Source organism: Carica papaya, chromosome 5 (assembly GCF_054855325.1).
Source record: "Carica papaya isolate Zhongbai chromosome 5, ASM5485532v1, whole genome shotgun sequence".
Classification (NCBI taxonomy): domain Eukaryota; kingdom Viridiplantae; phylum Streptophyta; class Magnoliopsida; order Brassicales; family Caricaceae; genus Carica; species Carica papaya.
The window spans coordinates 677,239-691,031 of NC_142313.1; the positions used below are offsets into that span (position 1 = coordinate 677,239).

The window sequence follows — 13,793 nt, forward strand, 5'->3', positions numbered from 1 at the left end:
GGATTTACTTTTCTATGGATTTTTTATGTAGGTTTTACAATAGGACATTTTCGAACGAGTTGAGAAATTTTGTGTACTCGCATGAAAAATTTGGGGGTGCAAAAATGACTTAATATTGAGAGGCATTGTTCAGATCCGCTAGAGATGAAAAAACCATACTCTATATTTCATAAATGAATGGAAGAATGTTAACAGACGAGTGGAAAAGACAAAAAATATAACTATTTGAGGATACAGGGCTCTGAAAATCACGTAAGAGAACATTAATAACGAATGACTCTGTTACATTGATGGAGCTACTTTTGATGATACATAAAAGTAATGGTACGAAGCCATATTATAGGATGAGGAAGGAAATTTCCGCCAAATAATTTATGGCCATTACAAGGAACTTTGTTCACCAGGGATAGTGGAGGCTATCGCAGTTCGGGAGGCAATCATTTAGGACATGAAGCAGTTTTAAGGACAATGAACTATTTTTACCGATGTCAAAACACTAGTACAGATGTTGAACACTGAGAGAATAAACTAATCTCAAATGGAGGTCATCACCGAATAGTGCAATGATATATTTCGAGTTCGACAAAATATAAAAATTCGATAGGTTCGTATACCAATCAAGAGTCTATATATCATCGTGTTTGTACAATGCATATACATATATATATAAGTGAACAAAAAATAATACCAAGAAAAGTCGAAGAAGTTAATATGCATAAAGATTTGAGTTTGGTCATTGAGTGAATTAATATTATAATTCATTAATTATTTAAATAATTTCACTGAATTATTTTTCAAAACACTGACTCAACTATTTTAATTTTTAATATTAAAAAATATAAATAAATTAAACAATTAAAATAAATAAAAATATTAAAAATTAAATTGTAATAAAAAAAATTATACAACGCATCGCAACTTTGCACTAATATGGTCGTACATGCAATGGCAGGCCGGACTTGGGGCTGACGTATGGGCCGTAATTTCTAATTAAATTGTTAATTAATTTTTAGTTTATAATTATTTTAGTAATTTCCTTATTAATTTTATTATTTAATTATTTAGTAATCGGCCTAATTACCATTTAGCTTAGCCCACTCATCACAACAGGCCGGACCAAACTCGTTAGCTTTTGTTGACCGGGCTAGTTTGACCATGATTTCCCTACAAATTTTTAATAAAAAATTAAAATAATTAGATTGTATTTATGTTTTAAAAAATAATATAAGAAAATAATTTTAATGATTAATTTATTTATTAATTAATATATATAATGTATACAATGGTGAGCTAAAGTGTCCTAATGTTTTTTTTTAAAAAAGGGGGTGAATCAATCAACGGTGGTAGATTCATGCAGACGCTCGCTATCTGTTTCCCGTAACACACCTTAGTAAACCCGTGGGCCCTCTAGTTTTGGCGCGAAACTCCCATTTTTGTTTCCCTCTCGATTTGTATACCAAATCTTCAAAGGTTAATGGGAGAAAAAGGATAAGAAAAAAGAGAAGATTCAGAGCCATCGAGAGAGTGAATGCGTGTGTGCGGGCGCAGTAGTCTTATCAGATGGCGTCAAGCTCGGGTGATTGGTCAACGCCTCCGGCGGACGATTACGAGGCGTTGATTTCGACGACCGATGTAGAGCTGTTGAAAAGGGCGTGGCGAAACGAGAAGGCGGCTCCCGAGATCCTTCGGTACCAGGAGGATCTGGTTAAGAGAGCCAAAGAGCAGATCCAATTGATGGTATTTCCTTCTTATTATTCAAAAACCCCTTGTTCTTTTGATTTTCCCTGGAAATTCTGAATTATGGGAAACAAGATATGTGTACTTAGTTTTTTTTATTTTTTTATATTTTTTATCTAGGGATTTCTCTTATCGAAATTGTTTAATTCATTTCCTTGCTCAGGCCGACATTTGAGTTCTGGCCATACTTGTGTATTTCTTATACCATCTATCTGTTCTTTCACTGAATTCAAATACAAAATTATTTTGGGAAACATCTCTTACACTGGAAGAAGCTTATCGCTAAATTATAGCAGGCAAATAATTTTGGTGGAATTATGTAATTTTGAAAACTTAACCAGTGTACTTATATACCTTCTAGTTTTTGCTGACATAATTCATGACAACCGTAACAAATGTTGCAAACCTTGATTAAATTTGTCAAAATGATCAGGATAGAATCTGTGTAGCTTAATATAATCTTTAGGCTCAAGTTAAGGTATTGGGCGGGAGGATAGGGATACTATAAGTATTTAAGGCACAAATGAATGAAAAATGTCCTTGTTGTGTATTATTGCTTATTGTTCATTATATCCCTAGGAGTGTATTTTTATCTGTGAAGTAAAACTCCAAGTGCTAAATTCCTTTCTGAATCTCTAAACGCTTGACTGGCTAAATGTTCACAGGAAGAGACTGTGGAGGAGTTTGCAGAAAGTGGCATTGACCCCCTCACTGTATCACTCTATCAGATGGACTTGGATAGGGCTCAGTTTCTGTTGAGATCTTATCTTCGAGTTCGTCTTCTGAAGGTTGTCAGGTTCTCTTATCTTGTTTCTTTTTTGAGAGTTAGAATGTTATTTAGCAGAAATTTATTTACCCAATTAGACCTCCGTTGCTTCCCAGAGTAATCAAGCAATACTTGTGTGTGTGTGTGTGTGTGTCTTTCTGGGAATCTGGAACTAATTTGTCCTGCAGGAAAACTAGGATGCTATTAATCAATTCTGTCAAGTTCCAACAGTATGGCATGGAATGTATGTTATATCTTTCATTTCTGAAATGATACTTGAATATTTGCATTGCAGATTGAGAAATATGTGTTCCACATCTTAAAATCTGATGAAACGGAAAGCCTGCTTTCTGAACAAGAGAAAATGTTTGCCAGAAGGTGGTGTCTTTTTCAGTTAGTTAATGTTTTTATTGCAGAAACAGTTTGTCAAAGTTTATTGAGCTTATTCTTGTTGAACATTCTTCTCATATTACAGGTGTGCAGATAATATGGGAAAGCATCTCGAAGAAAGTGTTCTGCTAAGATTGCCTGATAATTATCAGTCAGTACTGAAGCAATCCATAATAAGTGAAGAGGATGACATGGGTAATCATTAAGCTTTCTAGATAGCTTACTAGTTATTTCCAAATCCTCTGTTTTTTTGTGAAATATATTCACTATACATTGTTTTGCAATGCCAAGTATGCCGTAGTTAATATTATCTGTAGCACAGCCAATATCTAAAAATTTATTTATCAATATGATAGGTGCCTAGAAAGCACAAGAAAGATTGCAACCAAAGCTTCTATTTTTGGGATAGAAAAACCACAATTTTCTTGTGATGAGGTTTTAAATAGGAAGGGAAACAACAACTTCTCCTTGCTATCCAGGGAGCATAACGGTTAGTAGCAACCAAATAATTTCAACAAATATCAAGTAATCTCAACAAATTAAAAGATAAGATAATGTTGGAAATAAATTAAAAAATAGAGGATAAGTTGATGTTGAATAGTTGACCGGGTCTTGAGGAAGTTCTGCTTGCTTCAACGATACCAGAATTAGAGATACTTGAGATTCTTGACTGAGACTCTTGCTGATCTTCTGGTTGTATCATTGCATCTCTCTTTTGTAGGAACCTTGTCCTCAAGGTTCAAGTGGCCAAATTTATCTGTTAGTTCGCTGCTATTTTCCCAGGTAGCTTCTTCTGGGGGCAAATTCTTCCATTGGACAAGACTTTCTTCAACATATTTTGCTCCCTTTTTGATCTATTGGGTTTCCAAAAAGGTTTGGGGTTGCAACAGTAGGTTCCCATCTTCAGATATTTCAAGCAGATTTTCAGTAGGGGCAATTGTTTAACCAATATGCTTTTTTAACATGGAGACGTGGAAAATGGGATGGATACGCGACCCTTGTGGAAGTAGAAGCTTGTAAGCAACAAGGTCAATACGACGGATGATCTGAGAAGGCCCATAGTATCGACATGCAAGCTCTTGGAAGGCTCTCTTGAAAATCGTTTGTTGCCGATATGGTTGGAACTTGAGAAAGACCCAATCGCCCTCCTGAAATTTGACTTCACGTCGATGGGCATTGGCGGTGGCTTGTATGTGATTGTTGGCTGCTTGTAAATTAATTCAAAGTTGTTTGAGGAGGGCATATTGGTTACAAAGCTGTTGGTCAACTTCATTGATAAGGGTTGAGCTGTCTTGGTAACGGGGAATGGACGGCGGGGTCTCCCATATAAGTCCTGAAAAGGAGTCATCTTAATAGAGGAGTGGTAGGTTGTGTTGTACTAAAATTCGGCTCAAGGAAGGAGAGAACTCCACTTGCGTGGTTGTTGGTGGCTTAAGCACTGTAGATATTGGTCCACACTGTGGTTCACAACTTCGAACTGTCCATCTGCTTGCGGATGGTAGTAGGAGCTCATTCGGAGCTGGGTGCCAGACAACTTAAAAAACTTTTGCTAGAAACAGCTAGTAAAGACTGGATCTCTGTCACTAATTATGGAGCGAGGTATACCATGTAATTTTATCACATTGTCCACAAATTTTTCTGCCACGGTCTTAGTGGTGTAAGGGTGAGCCAAAGCGATAAAGTGCGCACTCTTGGTAAGACAATCAACCACAACCAAGACAATATTCTTTCCGTTTGAGATAAGCAGTCCTTCAATAAAATTCATAGAAATATCATCCCATATTTGGAAAGGGATTGACAACGGTTGGAGAAGATCGACTGGTTAGAGTGTCTCAGCTTTAACTTGTTGGCAGGTATCACATGGTGCTACATATTCTTTGATATCTCGGTACATGGCTGACCAATAAAATTGTTGGGCCAATCTTTTATAAGTTCGTTGGAAACCTCAGTGGCCACCTGTCAAAGATGAGTGGAATTTCTGCAATAATTGTTGTGTGATTTTTGATTTAGGAGGGACAACAATTCGATGCTTAAAATAAATCAATCCATTCTTGAGTGAATAGGAACCACTTGCTGAGTCAGTGACTAACTTGCGGGCTGTCTGTATATAGGGATGATCTGCAGCTTCTTGGAAAATATTCCACAAATTATTTTTGGGCATAGAGATAGCGTGTAGAGTGAGGCTATCTTCCCTAGGAGATAGAGCATTGGCGGCCAAGTTTTCTTTTCCTGGTTTGTACCCGATCTCATATTTATAGCTAAATAACTTAGAGAGCCACTTTTGCTGTTCTGGGGTTATAATTCATTAGTCCAGCAAATGTTTCAAACTTTTCTGATCCGTATGCATATAGAACTTTCTGCCCATCAAATGCGGACTCCATAATTTTATGGCAATAACAATAGCAAGCATCTCTTTGGTGTATGTCGACCATGACTGCTTGTCAACGCCTAATGTCCGATCATGTAAGCTATAGGCTGCCCATGCTGAGTGAGGACGGCCCCAATGTCGCAGCCAGAAGCATCAGTTTTTATGATAAATGACTCTTCAAAATTCGAGAGTGCCAAGATAGGAGTTGTGGTCATAGAAACCTTAAGGTTTTGAAAAGTTGATTCTGCTTCCTTGGACTACCCAAATTGTCCTTTTTTTAAGGGATTAGTCAAGGGCCGAGCAAGAATTCCGTACTGCCGAACAAACTTTTGGTAATAGCCTGTCAAACCCAAAAATCATCTCAGTTCAGTGATGTTGTTTGATCGAGGTCAATCTAATATGACCTTAATTTTGGTTTGATCCACTTTGACCCTTTGCGATGTAACTATGTGCCATAAGTATTTAAGTTTCTTTTACCCAAAGACATTTTTTTAGCTTGATGAAAAATTGATGTTGCTGGAGGATGTCAAAAACCTGCTTAACCTGCTCAAGATGCAATTCCCAGCTAGGACTGTATATTAAGATGTCATTAAAAAAACTAGAACAAACTTACGGAGATGTTGGCGGAAGATGTTGTTCATGACTGCTTGAAAGATGGAAAGGGCATTGCAAAGTCCAAATGGCAAACGAGATATTCATAATGACTATTATGAGTGCGAAAGGCCGTCTTGTGAATATTCGATGGATGTACTCTTACTTGGTGGTAACCCGCGGTGAGATCGAGTTTAGTAAAGAAAGCAGTTCCATGGAGTTCATCTAGCATGTCATCAACTGTAAGGATGGGAAACCTGTCTTAGATGGTGACTGAATTGAGGGCCTGGTAGTCTTTACAAAACCTCCAAGTTCCATCTTTTTTGCGCACCAATAGCACCGGCGAGGAGAACGAATTAGTGCTTGGCAAATCAGTTTTGAATCAAGCATTGTATTCACCTGTTTTTCAATTTTACTTTTCTATAAATAGGTATACCTGTATGGCCTGACATTGACGGGTTCAACCCCTTCCTTCAAACTGATGCGGTGATCAACGTCTCGGCAGAGAGGAATTGATTGTGGATCTTTGAAAAGATCTTGGTGCTGATCTAAAAGAGCTTGCATATCTGAATGAAGGTGGATCAGACAGGTGCTGTTTTCTGTCTGCAGATACACCGCAAACAGAGAGGAGTGTCGAAGCGTACTTTTGGCGACTTTTTTAGCTGAAGCAATTTGGAGAGGTGGAGCATCAATGCTCCGTAACTGTCGCAGTCGACAACCCCACTGGAATTCCATGGTCATCTGACCCCAATCCCACATAACAACACTTGATGCTTCCAGTCACTAGACTCTAAGAATAAGATCAAGACCAGTTAATGGTAAAGCAAAAAGAGTCAAATGGAAGATGATACCTTGGATGTTAACGGACACATTCTCAAATCATCTGTGACATTTCATCGGACTACCATTTGCAATTTTGATCGAGAAGGCTTTAGTTGGGAGTACTGGTAATTTCAGCAAGCTCGCGACTCGCTAACTGATGAAGTTGTGAGTCGAGCCGTTGTTGATGAGGATAACGATGCGTTGATTGTGGATGGTTGCATCAACATGCGTTGTTTTTGTGGTGGGCCAACCAGTGAAAGCATGAAGGAAAATTTCGGGCTCCTCTTCTTTTGGTTCTTCTTCTTCTTCGGTCCTTTCCAAGAGCAGAACTTGAGTTCAACAACAGTGGTGGCCTGCGGTAAATTTCTCGTCGCAGTTGAAGAAGAGGCTCTGCATTTGATGGTGCTGTATCTCTTCCCACAAGAGGCACTTTGGGGTGGAATCTGCAGCTAGGGTTGGGGGTGGGTTGATCGGGTTATGTCTGACCCGATTGAACCTGCTCTATCAACCCACTTGTTCCTCCTTCATACGGGCCAAGTTGATGGCCTCCTTCAAAGATTTGGGCTTGAACATCTGAATACCTTCAGCAATTTCAGGCTTCAGTCTGCCATTAAATGTACCCACTAGGGCCTTTTGAGTCCAGCCTCTCACTTTGTTGCCCAACCTCTCAAATTGTTTTTGATAATCTCGTAAGGGCCCGATCTGCATCACTTTGGATAGGGCTTCGTCGAAATCTTCACATTCGGTGGCCCAAAGTGAGCCCAGACCTCTTCTTCAAATCCTGTCCATGTCACCATTCTTCCTTCTTCTTGATAAGTCCGGCGAAGTCATTGACATCACTGGTTGGCTTCGCTCTCCAAGTGGAAAGAAGATAGTAGGATTTTCTGCTCTTTGAAAGTTCCTTGATATTCAAAAAATTGTGCGACACGGTTGAGCCATTCGGTCGTGTCATCTCCGGAAAAGATAGGAAATAATGGCTGTCGGCCACCGTCATTTCGCTCAGCTCCTTCGTCGCGGTTTGGTCGTGTTTCTCCATTTCGGTTTGGAGTATTGTAGCTGGAGCCTTCACGTCTGATTAGCAGAGTCTCTGTTAATCGTTTGAGAGTATCCTCCATTTGGTGAAGTTTATCGGCGACTCCAAGTTCCATCCGGTTGAAGCTGTTCTGCAGTCCTTTGATACTTTCTTCCAAATTCTCAATACTTTCCTTGTGAAACATGGGTCTGATACTAAAATGATAGGTGTCCAGAAAACGCAAGAAAGATTGCAACAAAAGTTTCTATTTTTGGGATAGAAAAACCACAATTTTTTTGTTAATTAATACTTGTCTCATCCATAATATAAGGGGGCTTTAAATAAGAAGGGAAACAACAATTTCTCTCTGCTATCCAGGGAGCACAACGGCTAGTAACAACCAAATAATCTCAACAAATCAAAAGATAAAATAATACTCGAAATAAATTAAAAAACAGATGATAAATTGATTCTGGTTGGCTTCAACGATACCAGAATCAGAAATACTTGGGATTCTTGACTGGAATCTTTGCTGATCTTCTGGTTGTATCCCAATAAACGTAGTTAATAACCTCCAACATTATGTTTGAAAATTAATTTTATTGTATTATGTGTAATATACACCAATTAAAATAACTAGTAATCAGATGTTTAAACTTCTGCATATCTTATTAATTTTTTAGAGTCTGGCCCTTTTTCCGTCAATGATAAACTTCATGAAGCAATTTATTATCTGTTACAAGTCAACTTGTGAATCTTCAATACTGCTTTTGACCTGTGTGCTTGAATCTTTCAATACTGCTATTGATTGCTTTCACTTGACCTGCAGTGCCACAGCCGGAACTGGAAACGTTTGTTGTCTGCAAAAGCAAGAACTTTGTGTCGCTCAACCTTTATGAAGAGTGAGATTATATACAATTTGTGCTTGTTTTTCACTTGGTGATTTTATTGTGGGAAAAAATAGTCTTTGCTGTCTCATGTTTTTCGTTAACCAACCTTTGCATTTACAGTGGAGAAAACCCGGAGACGGTGGAGATGGACCGCGGGGATCTGTACTTCATACGATACAAGATCATAAAGAGGGCGGTAGAAACCGGGAAAATTGATTTGGTCTGAGAAATACCCAGCTAGATCAACTAAGTTTTAAGGTATTTCTCTGGACTTGAAATTGAATATATCTAGGAATATCACTAGCACTCTCTGGTTCCAATGACTTTGTACAGAAACTAAACTCATTATGAACCTCTGGCCAACATGCCCCCTTCTAATTGTTGGTGGGGTTTATCTTTTCAAGTATGAATAGATTTATTACCTAGCCTATCCATGGATATTCTGTTTCTATCTATTCAACTTGGAATTTCGGTGGAAGATAAAGTTGATGATTAGATTTGATGAGACTAATATAAAATTTGAAGTAGACTAATATAACCTTATCTAGAGTATGCTTTTTATAATTGCTTACAATTATAGTACAATAATAGTTTGCATTTCTACTTATTAAAGAACTCACCTTGAGTAATAATTACTTAAAAAAGTGAAAATGTTTGCGACGAGTGAAAAAAAACAAGCGATTCTTCACGAACTAACCTTCAATCGCTTGGCCTATACATATCCAGGTCATTATATATGCACCACATGTACATTAAAGTCGGTTGTCGAATTTTCCTATTCAAAAAAGACAGAAAAGAAAAAAACAAAACAAACCAAAACGCCGTCGTGTTACGGAGCTCAAGAGGTTGAGAGCATCCTCGCTTCGATTCTGATTTGAAGAGAATAATTTATTGAGGCACGCGGAGAGCTACCGTCCAGCAACTCCCAAGACAGAATTTCATTTTGGAACGTAAGAGAAGTAGCCTCTACTTTTTCTCCTCCAGAATTGACAACTCAGAGTAAAGATGAAAATGAAAGAACCTGCATTCCAGTTCATACGATTATAAACATAACAGCATATAATGTAAATATGTATATACATGCATGATCGTATAGTGGAAATGATAGATGCATCTAGTTCAGGAAATATTTATTATGTGAAGATATTTTCGTTTACATATATATTTGTAACTTGATTCTAATTTTATATATCAAATACAGCCTAATCTTTATATATATATATATATATATATATATAATCATATACATGAATAAGATATAGACAACTACTAAATACAAGTATCTCATGATTTAAGGTTTCACATATTTATTTTCTTGCAATTTTTTTAATGAGGAAACCTGATTATATCTCAAACATACAAAATTATCCATCAACCATACTTCTCTTAAACAAAAATAAGAAACAAAACTAGTGTCCAGAAATCAACAGGCAAAAACCTTGAGCAGGCCGTCAAGGGAGACTCCTTCTTTGTCATCACCGCCAGCCAATCTGATCATAGCCGAGATATCTTCATCACTAGCCGGAAAACCAGCCAACTCCATGTAACTCTTCAAATCCTGGTGGCTCAACCGGCCATCGCCATCCTTATCCATCACCTTGAACATATCCTCCATTAATCCGCCACCGCCACCGCAACTAATTCCATTATGCCCCTTCAAAACGCTCTCGAACTCATCGTACTCGACGAATCCGTTCTTATTAGAGTCAGCAACCTTCATCATCGTCCCGATCAAGTCATCAACGTCTCCCGATCCTCCACCGTAATAGCCGACGTAGAACATACGGAGATCATCGCCGCTGATCTTCCCATCGTGATCGGCGTCGATCACGTCGAAGGCGGATCTGAAATCGGACCTGGCAGCCGCTGCGGGCCGGAGGATTCTGTCAGACGGACACATTCTGGCGCGCCGTCGGCTTTCGTGTTATGCGGGTTATTCAAAATTTTGAGAGACGGTGGAAGCGCGAGGAGGGCATTTATATAGTGGGGGAGAGAGTCAGGTGGCTTGGTAGGTACGTAATGTTGACCACGTGGAATTTGTTTAAATTGCGTATTGGGTGACGTCATGAGTCCATCTGCCGTTCGCTGGGTCTGCCTCCCTCCCCAATTTTTCGAGTAATATTTTATTATTTATTTATTTTCTGAAAAAGAACTTTCAAAGAAGGTTGACAAAATGAACTGAATTTTTTAAAATTTAATTTTGCATCGAAAAAATTTATTAAAAATAAATAAACTATTGTCACGTTAAATAAATTTATATAATTATATAATAACCATAATTTTAAATAATTTAATAAAAAATTATGTCAATCTACTTTTAATAAATTGTGGAAATGGATATATATACCCGTCATATTATATTGTTTTTTTTTTTCAAATAAGTCAAAATTAAGCTAAGCTTCATAATTCATATTATATCATGACCTTTAAAATCGGTACAGGTTACTACCCAAGAAAGTTCTAGAACAATATTAAAAAAATAATGAAACAAAATGTTATTTTATATATAAATATATATATTTTTAATCAGATAAAATTTATCGAAAAAATATAAATAAAAAAAATACCTTGAGATCGAAGAACTTTACGCGTAGCATATGACTACTTTAAAAAAAAACTCTATTAGAATTTTGTGTTATGTTACTCAGCTCCAATATTTTGGGACTTAACGAGGTGCTTATATATATCGGGTAAGTGTTGTACATTTACGGCACTAAATTATGTAATAAATTTATATAATTTAATATGGGTATTATTATTAATACATATCAAGATTTTTTATTCAAATTATTTTTCAAATAAATATACATCCTAAAACATTACTCGATTCAAATTTACAATAAATTATAAATAACGTAATGTAATAATTGATTTAATTAAGTAATAATTAGTAAATTATTAAATAATATTTAATTTAATAAAATTAATATAATAAGAAAAATAAAAATCTTATATTATATATTACTTATGAAAAATAACCTTTTATAATATAATTTATTAATTAAGTAATTGTAAACGTTATGTTAATATAAAAATCTTTAAATAATTTTTTTTTAAATATAAATTATACACCAAGTTTATAATATGTACAAATTATCAAATAGTATTTCACTAATCATATTTCAAATAATTTGATTATACAATTTTTAATTATTTTATTTATACTCTCGGATAATTTTTTTGTACTAAAATAATATTTCGATATATATATATATAGGAGCATATGAAATATTCCGCGACACATACCTAGTTATTGGTTAAGAAGATTTCACTTGATTAATTGATAACCATTCAATATAACACGTGTCATATCAAAGTTTCTGATTTTATTTTCTGGTCCCCAAACAAGTGGAAATTATACTTATGCACCCACTTCGCTGACCTACGAATATTTTCTAGTCCCCAATTTGGCTTGAAATTCCTCCCAAGTCTTTTTCACTTTCTTTTTTGGTAAAATACAATCAAGTTGATTAGCTTGTTTTTCATTTTGCCTGTCTTTTTTTTGTTTTGCTATTTAGTAGTCACACTATTTCTTAACTAGATTTTGTGTCTCGAGATTAGATACGAGAACGGGGGCAGATAACGGAGGGATACGCCAATTGCCGTACCCAATATGTTAATAAAAATACGAACTCGTACCCGCTCTATAATTGAACTGTAACGCGTATGAATTCATTTTTATCAATTGTCATACCGGCTCAGTTCATACCCGTTCTACAACCGGAACGGGTATGAAATCGTGTTTTTATTAGTGTGAAGTGGGCTTAAGACTAGGAAAGAGAAAATTGTTTGCAGGCTAAATCTGAATGGGCTGAATTGAACATAATGGTTTTACTCGTAATAATATACCAAATCGAGGGCTTTTCGGTAATTACATCTTCAGAAACCCTAATTCCTTAATTCGCGATCGGGCGTATATATACGTGCGCACACAAACTCGTGCATTACGCCTAGAAACAAAACTCTGCTCTGTGGTTTCTCTTCTTCTTTGCTCTCTGTTCGCATGTGTTTATGTATTTTCATTGTTACGATTGTTGAAGGTGCCTCTTGATTGGATCCCTGGATCTACGCCTCATAGCTTCAAGGGTTTTCCATGATGATTAGCTTGAAAAAAGAGGCAGATAAGTTTTGCAGGAAGTTGAGTCACTTCGCCTTCGATCTACTTTTTACCAGGCGCAGTGAATAAGCTTCTGCGAAATCTTCTTTCATCTTCTATCTGCTCGATAAATTGAATTTTCTTCTCATTTTGATTCTCGCAGTTTTCTTTTTAAATAATCATCGTTATTTTTATTTTTTTAGTTTTTCACACGGAAATCTCATCGAACTGATTTGACGAATGCCATGAGTTTTTCCTCTGAGGTCCTTAATCTCCATTTTTGAAAAATCTTTTTGGTCCCCGTAGTGAAGATGATGAATATGCACTGGGCTCTGACTTCGTTTGATGGAAATTGCAGCCTAGAAAGCTATGTCTGATTATACTACTTGCTAATTAACGAGTTGATTCAAACTGTGATTTAAATTTTGATTCTCGATTTAGAAAACATGATTTTCGTTTTTTCGATTTCTTGATTCGGCATTTTTCGTTGGCTAATTCCAAAAATTTGGTACCAGATGATATGGTTTTCATTTTTAGGATTGGCAATGGATTTCATTTATAGTGCTTTAATTTTCAAATTTTAGTATAAAATCAATTACTCCCGAAAAATATAACTCTGTTATACAATCCATTTATTTCGTATATGATCACAAATTCATATTTATCCAATTTTCACTTATAATAAAACTCATTTAGCAGCCTACTGTAATCCACTAAAATCATCATTCACATTGTTTCATAAAGCACAAATAAAGTTCAAAAATACAATTCTCTTATCTCAGATCAAATTCGAACTGAATTACATATCCATAAATTAGAAACATAAATCTGTAATTTATATGAAATAGTCAATTAAAAACTTCGGGCGGATTGAGAGGAGTCTACAATTGCAAAACTTCAAAACTTCGGGCATGGCCAGCTCCCAATAGTGTGACAGACGGTGTGTACAAAATTTGAGAATGTATTCACCGCGTCACGATTACTGGCGATTTTGGCTTCATGCTGGCGAGTTGCAGCCGAAACTGTGACGCCTCCGAGCTATGGATGACCGGCGATTACTAGCGATTCCAGTTTCATAGAAACTGTTCCACCTTCAAGTTAATGATGCGGGTTCGATCCCC

General features: G+C 36.4%; 2 protein-coding genes and 1 non-coding gene across 3 annotated transcripts; 2 read left to right on the forward strand and 1 right to left on the reverse strand.

Annotated features, from left to right (window-relative positions):
- The first annotated feature begins 1,437 nt into the window (after positions 1 to 1,437).
- On the forward strand, positions 1,438 to 9,014 carry SLD5 (DNA replication protein-like protein). The gene is made up of 6 exons (XM_088219683.1): positions 1,438 to 1,737; positions 2,403 to 2,525; positions 2,799 to 2,881; positions 2,979 to 3,088; positions 8,516 to 8,588; positions 8,697 to 9,014. Exons 1-6 carry the CDS (start codon positions 1,561 to 1,563, stop codon positions 8,800 to 8,802), a joined length of 672 nt encoding a protein of 223 aa, XP_088075809.1. The 5' UTR covers positions 1,438 to 1,560; the 3' UTR covers positions 8,803 to 9,014.
- Positions 9,015 to 9,111: 97 nt separating this feature from the next.
- Positions 9,112 to 10,534, reverse strand: LOC110821499 (Ca2+-binding protein 1). Its single transcript, XM_022051360.2, has 2 exons — positions 10,015 to 10,534; positions 9,112 to 9,597 (listed from the first exon to the last, which is right to left on the reverse strand). Exons 1-2 carry the CDS (start codon positions 10,474 to 10,476, stop codon positions 9,571 to 9,573), a joined length of 489 nt encoding a protein of 162 aa, XP_021907052.1. The 5' UTR covers positions 10,477 to 10,534; the 3' UTR covers positions 9,112 to 9,570.
- A 2,445-nt stretch (positions 10,535 to 12,979) lies between these two features.
- Positions 12,980 to 13,052, forward strand: LOC148253644 (small nucleolar RNA snoR118). Its single transcript, XR_015820863.1, has one exon. It is a non-coding gene; the product is annotated as a small nucleolar RNA snoR118 (small nucleolar RNA).
- The last annotated feature ends 741 nt before the right edge of the window (positions 13,053 to 13,793 follow it).

What these genes read in the sequence shown, in the direction of transcription:
- SLD5 (XM_088219683.1), top strand. Translation starts at nt 1,561, where the DNA reads ATGGCGTCAAGCTCGGGTGATTGGTCAACGCCTCCGGCGGACGATTAC. An exon ending in AAGAGCAGATCCAATTGATG is followed by an intron (nt 1,738 to 2,402) that starts GTATTTCCTTCT and finishes AAATGTTCACAG; the next exon opens with GAAGAGACTGTGGAGGAGTT. An exon ending in AAGTGAAGAGGATGACATGG is followed by an intron (nt 3,089 to 8,515) that starts GTAATCATTAAG and finishes CTTGACCTGCAG; the next exon opens with TGCCACAGCCGGAACTGGAA.
- LOC110821499 (XM_022051360.2), bottom strand. Translation starts at nt 10,476, where the DNA reads ATGTGTCCGTCTGACAGAATCCTCCGGCCCGCAGCGGCTGCCAGGTCC. An exon ending in CCCTTGACGGCCTGCTCAAG is followed by an intron (nt 9,598 to 10,014) that starts GTTTTTGCCTGT and finishes ACTGGAATGCAG; the next exon opens with GTTCTTTCATTTTCATCTTT.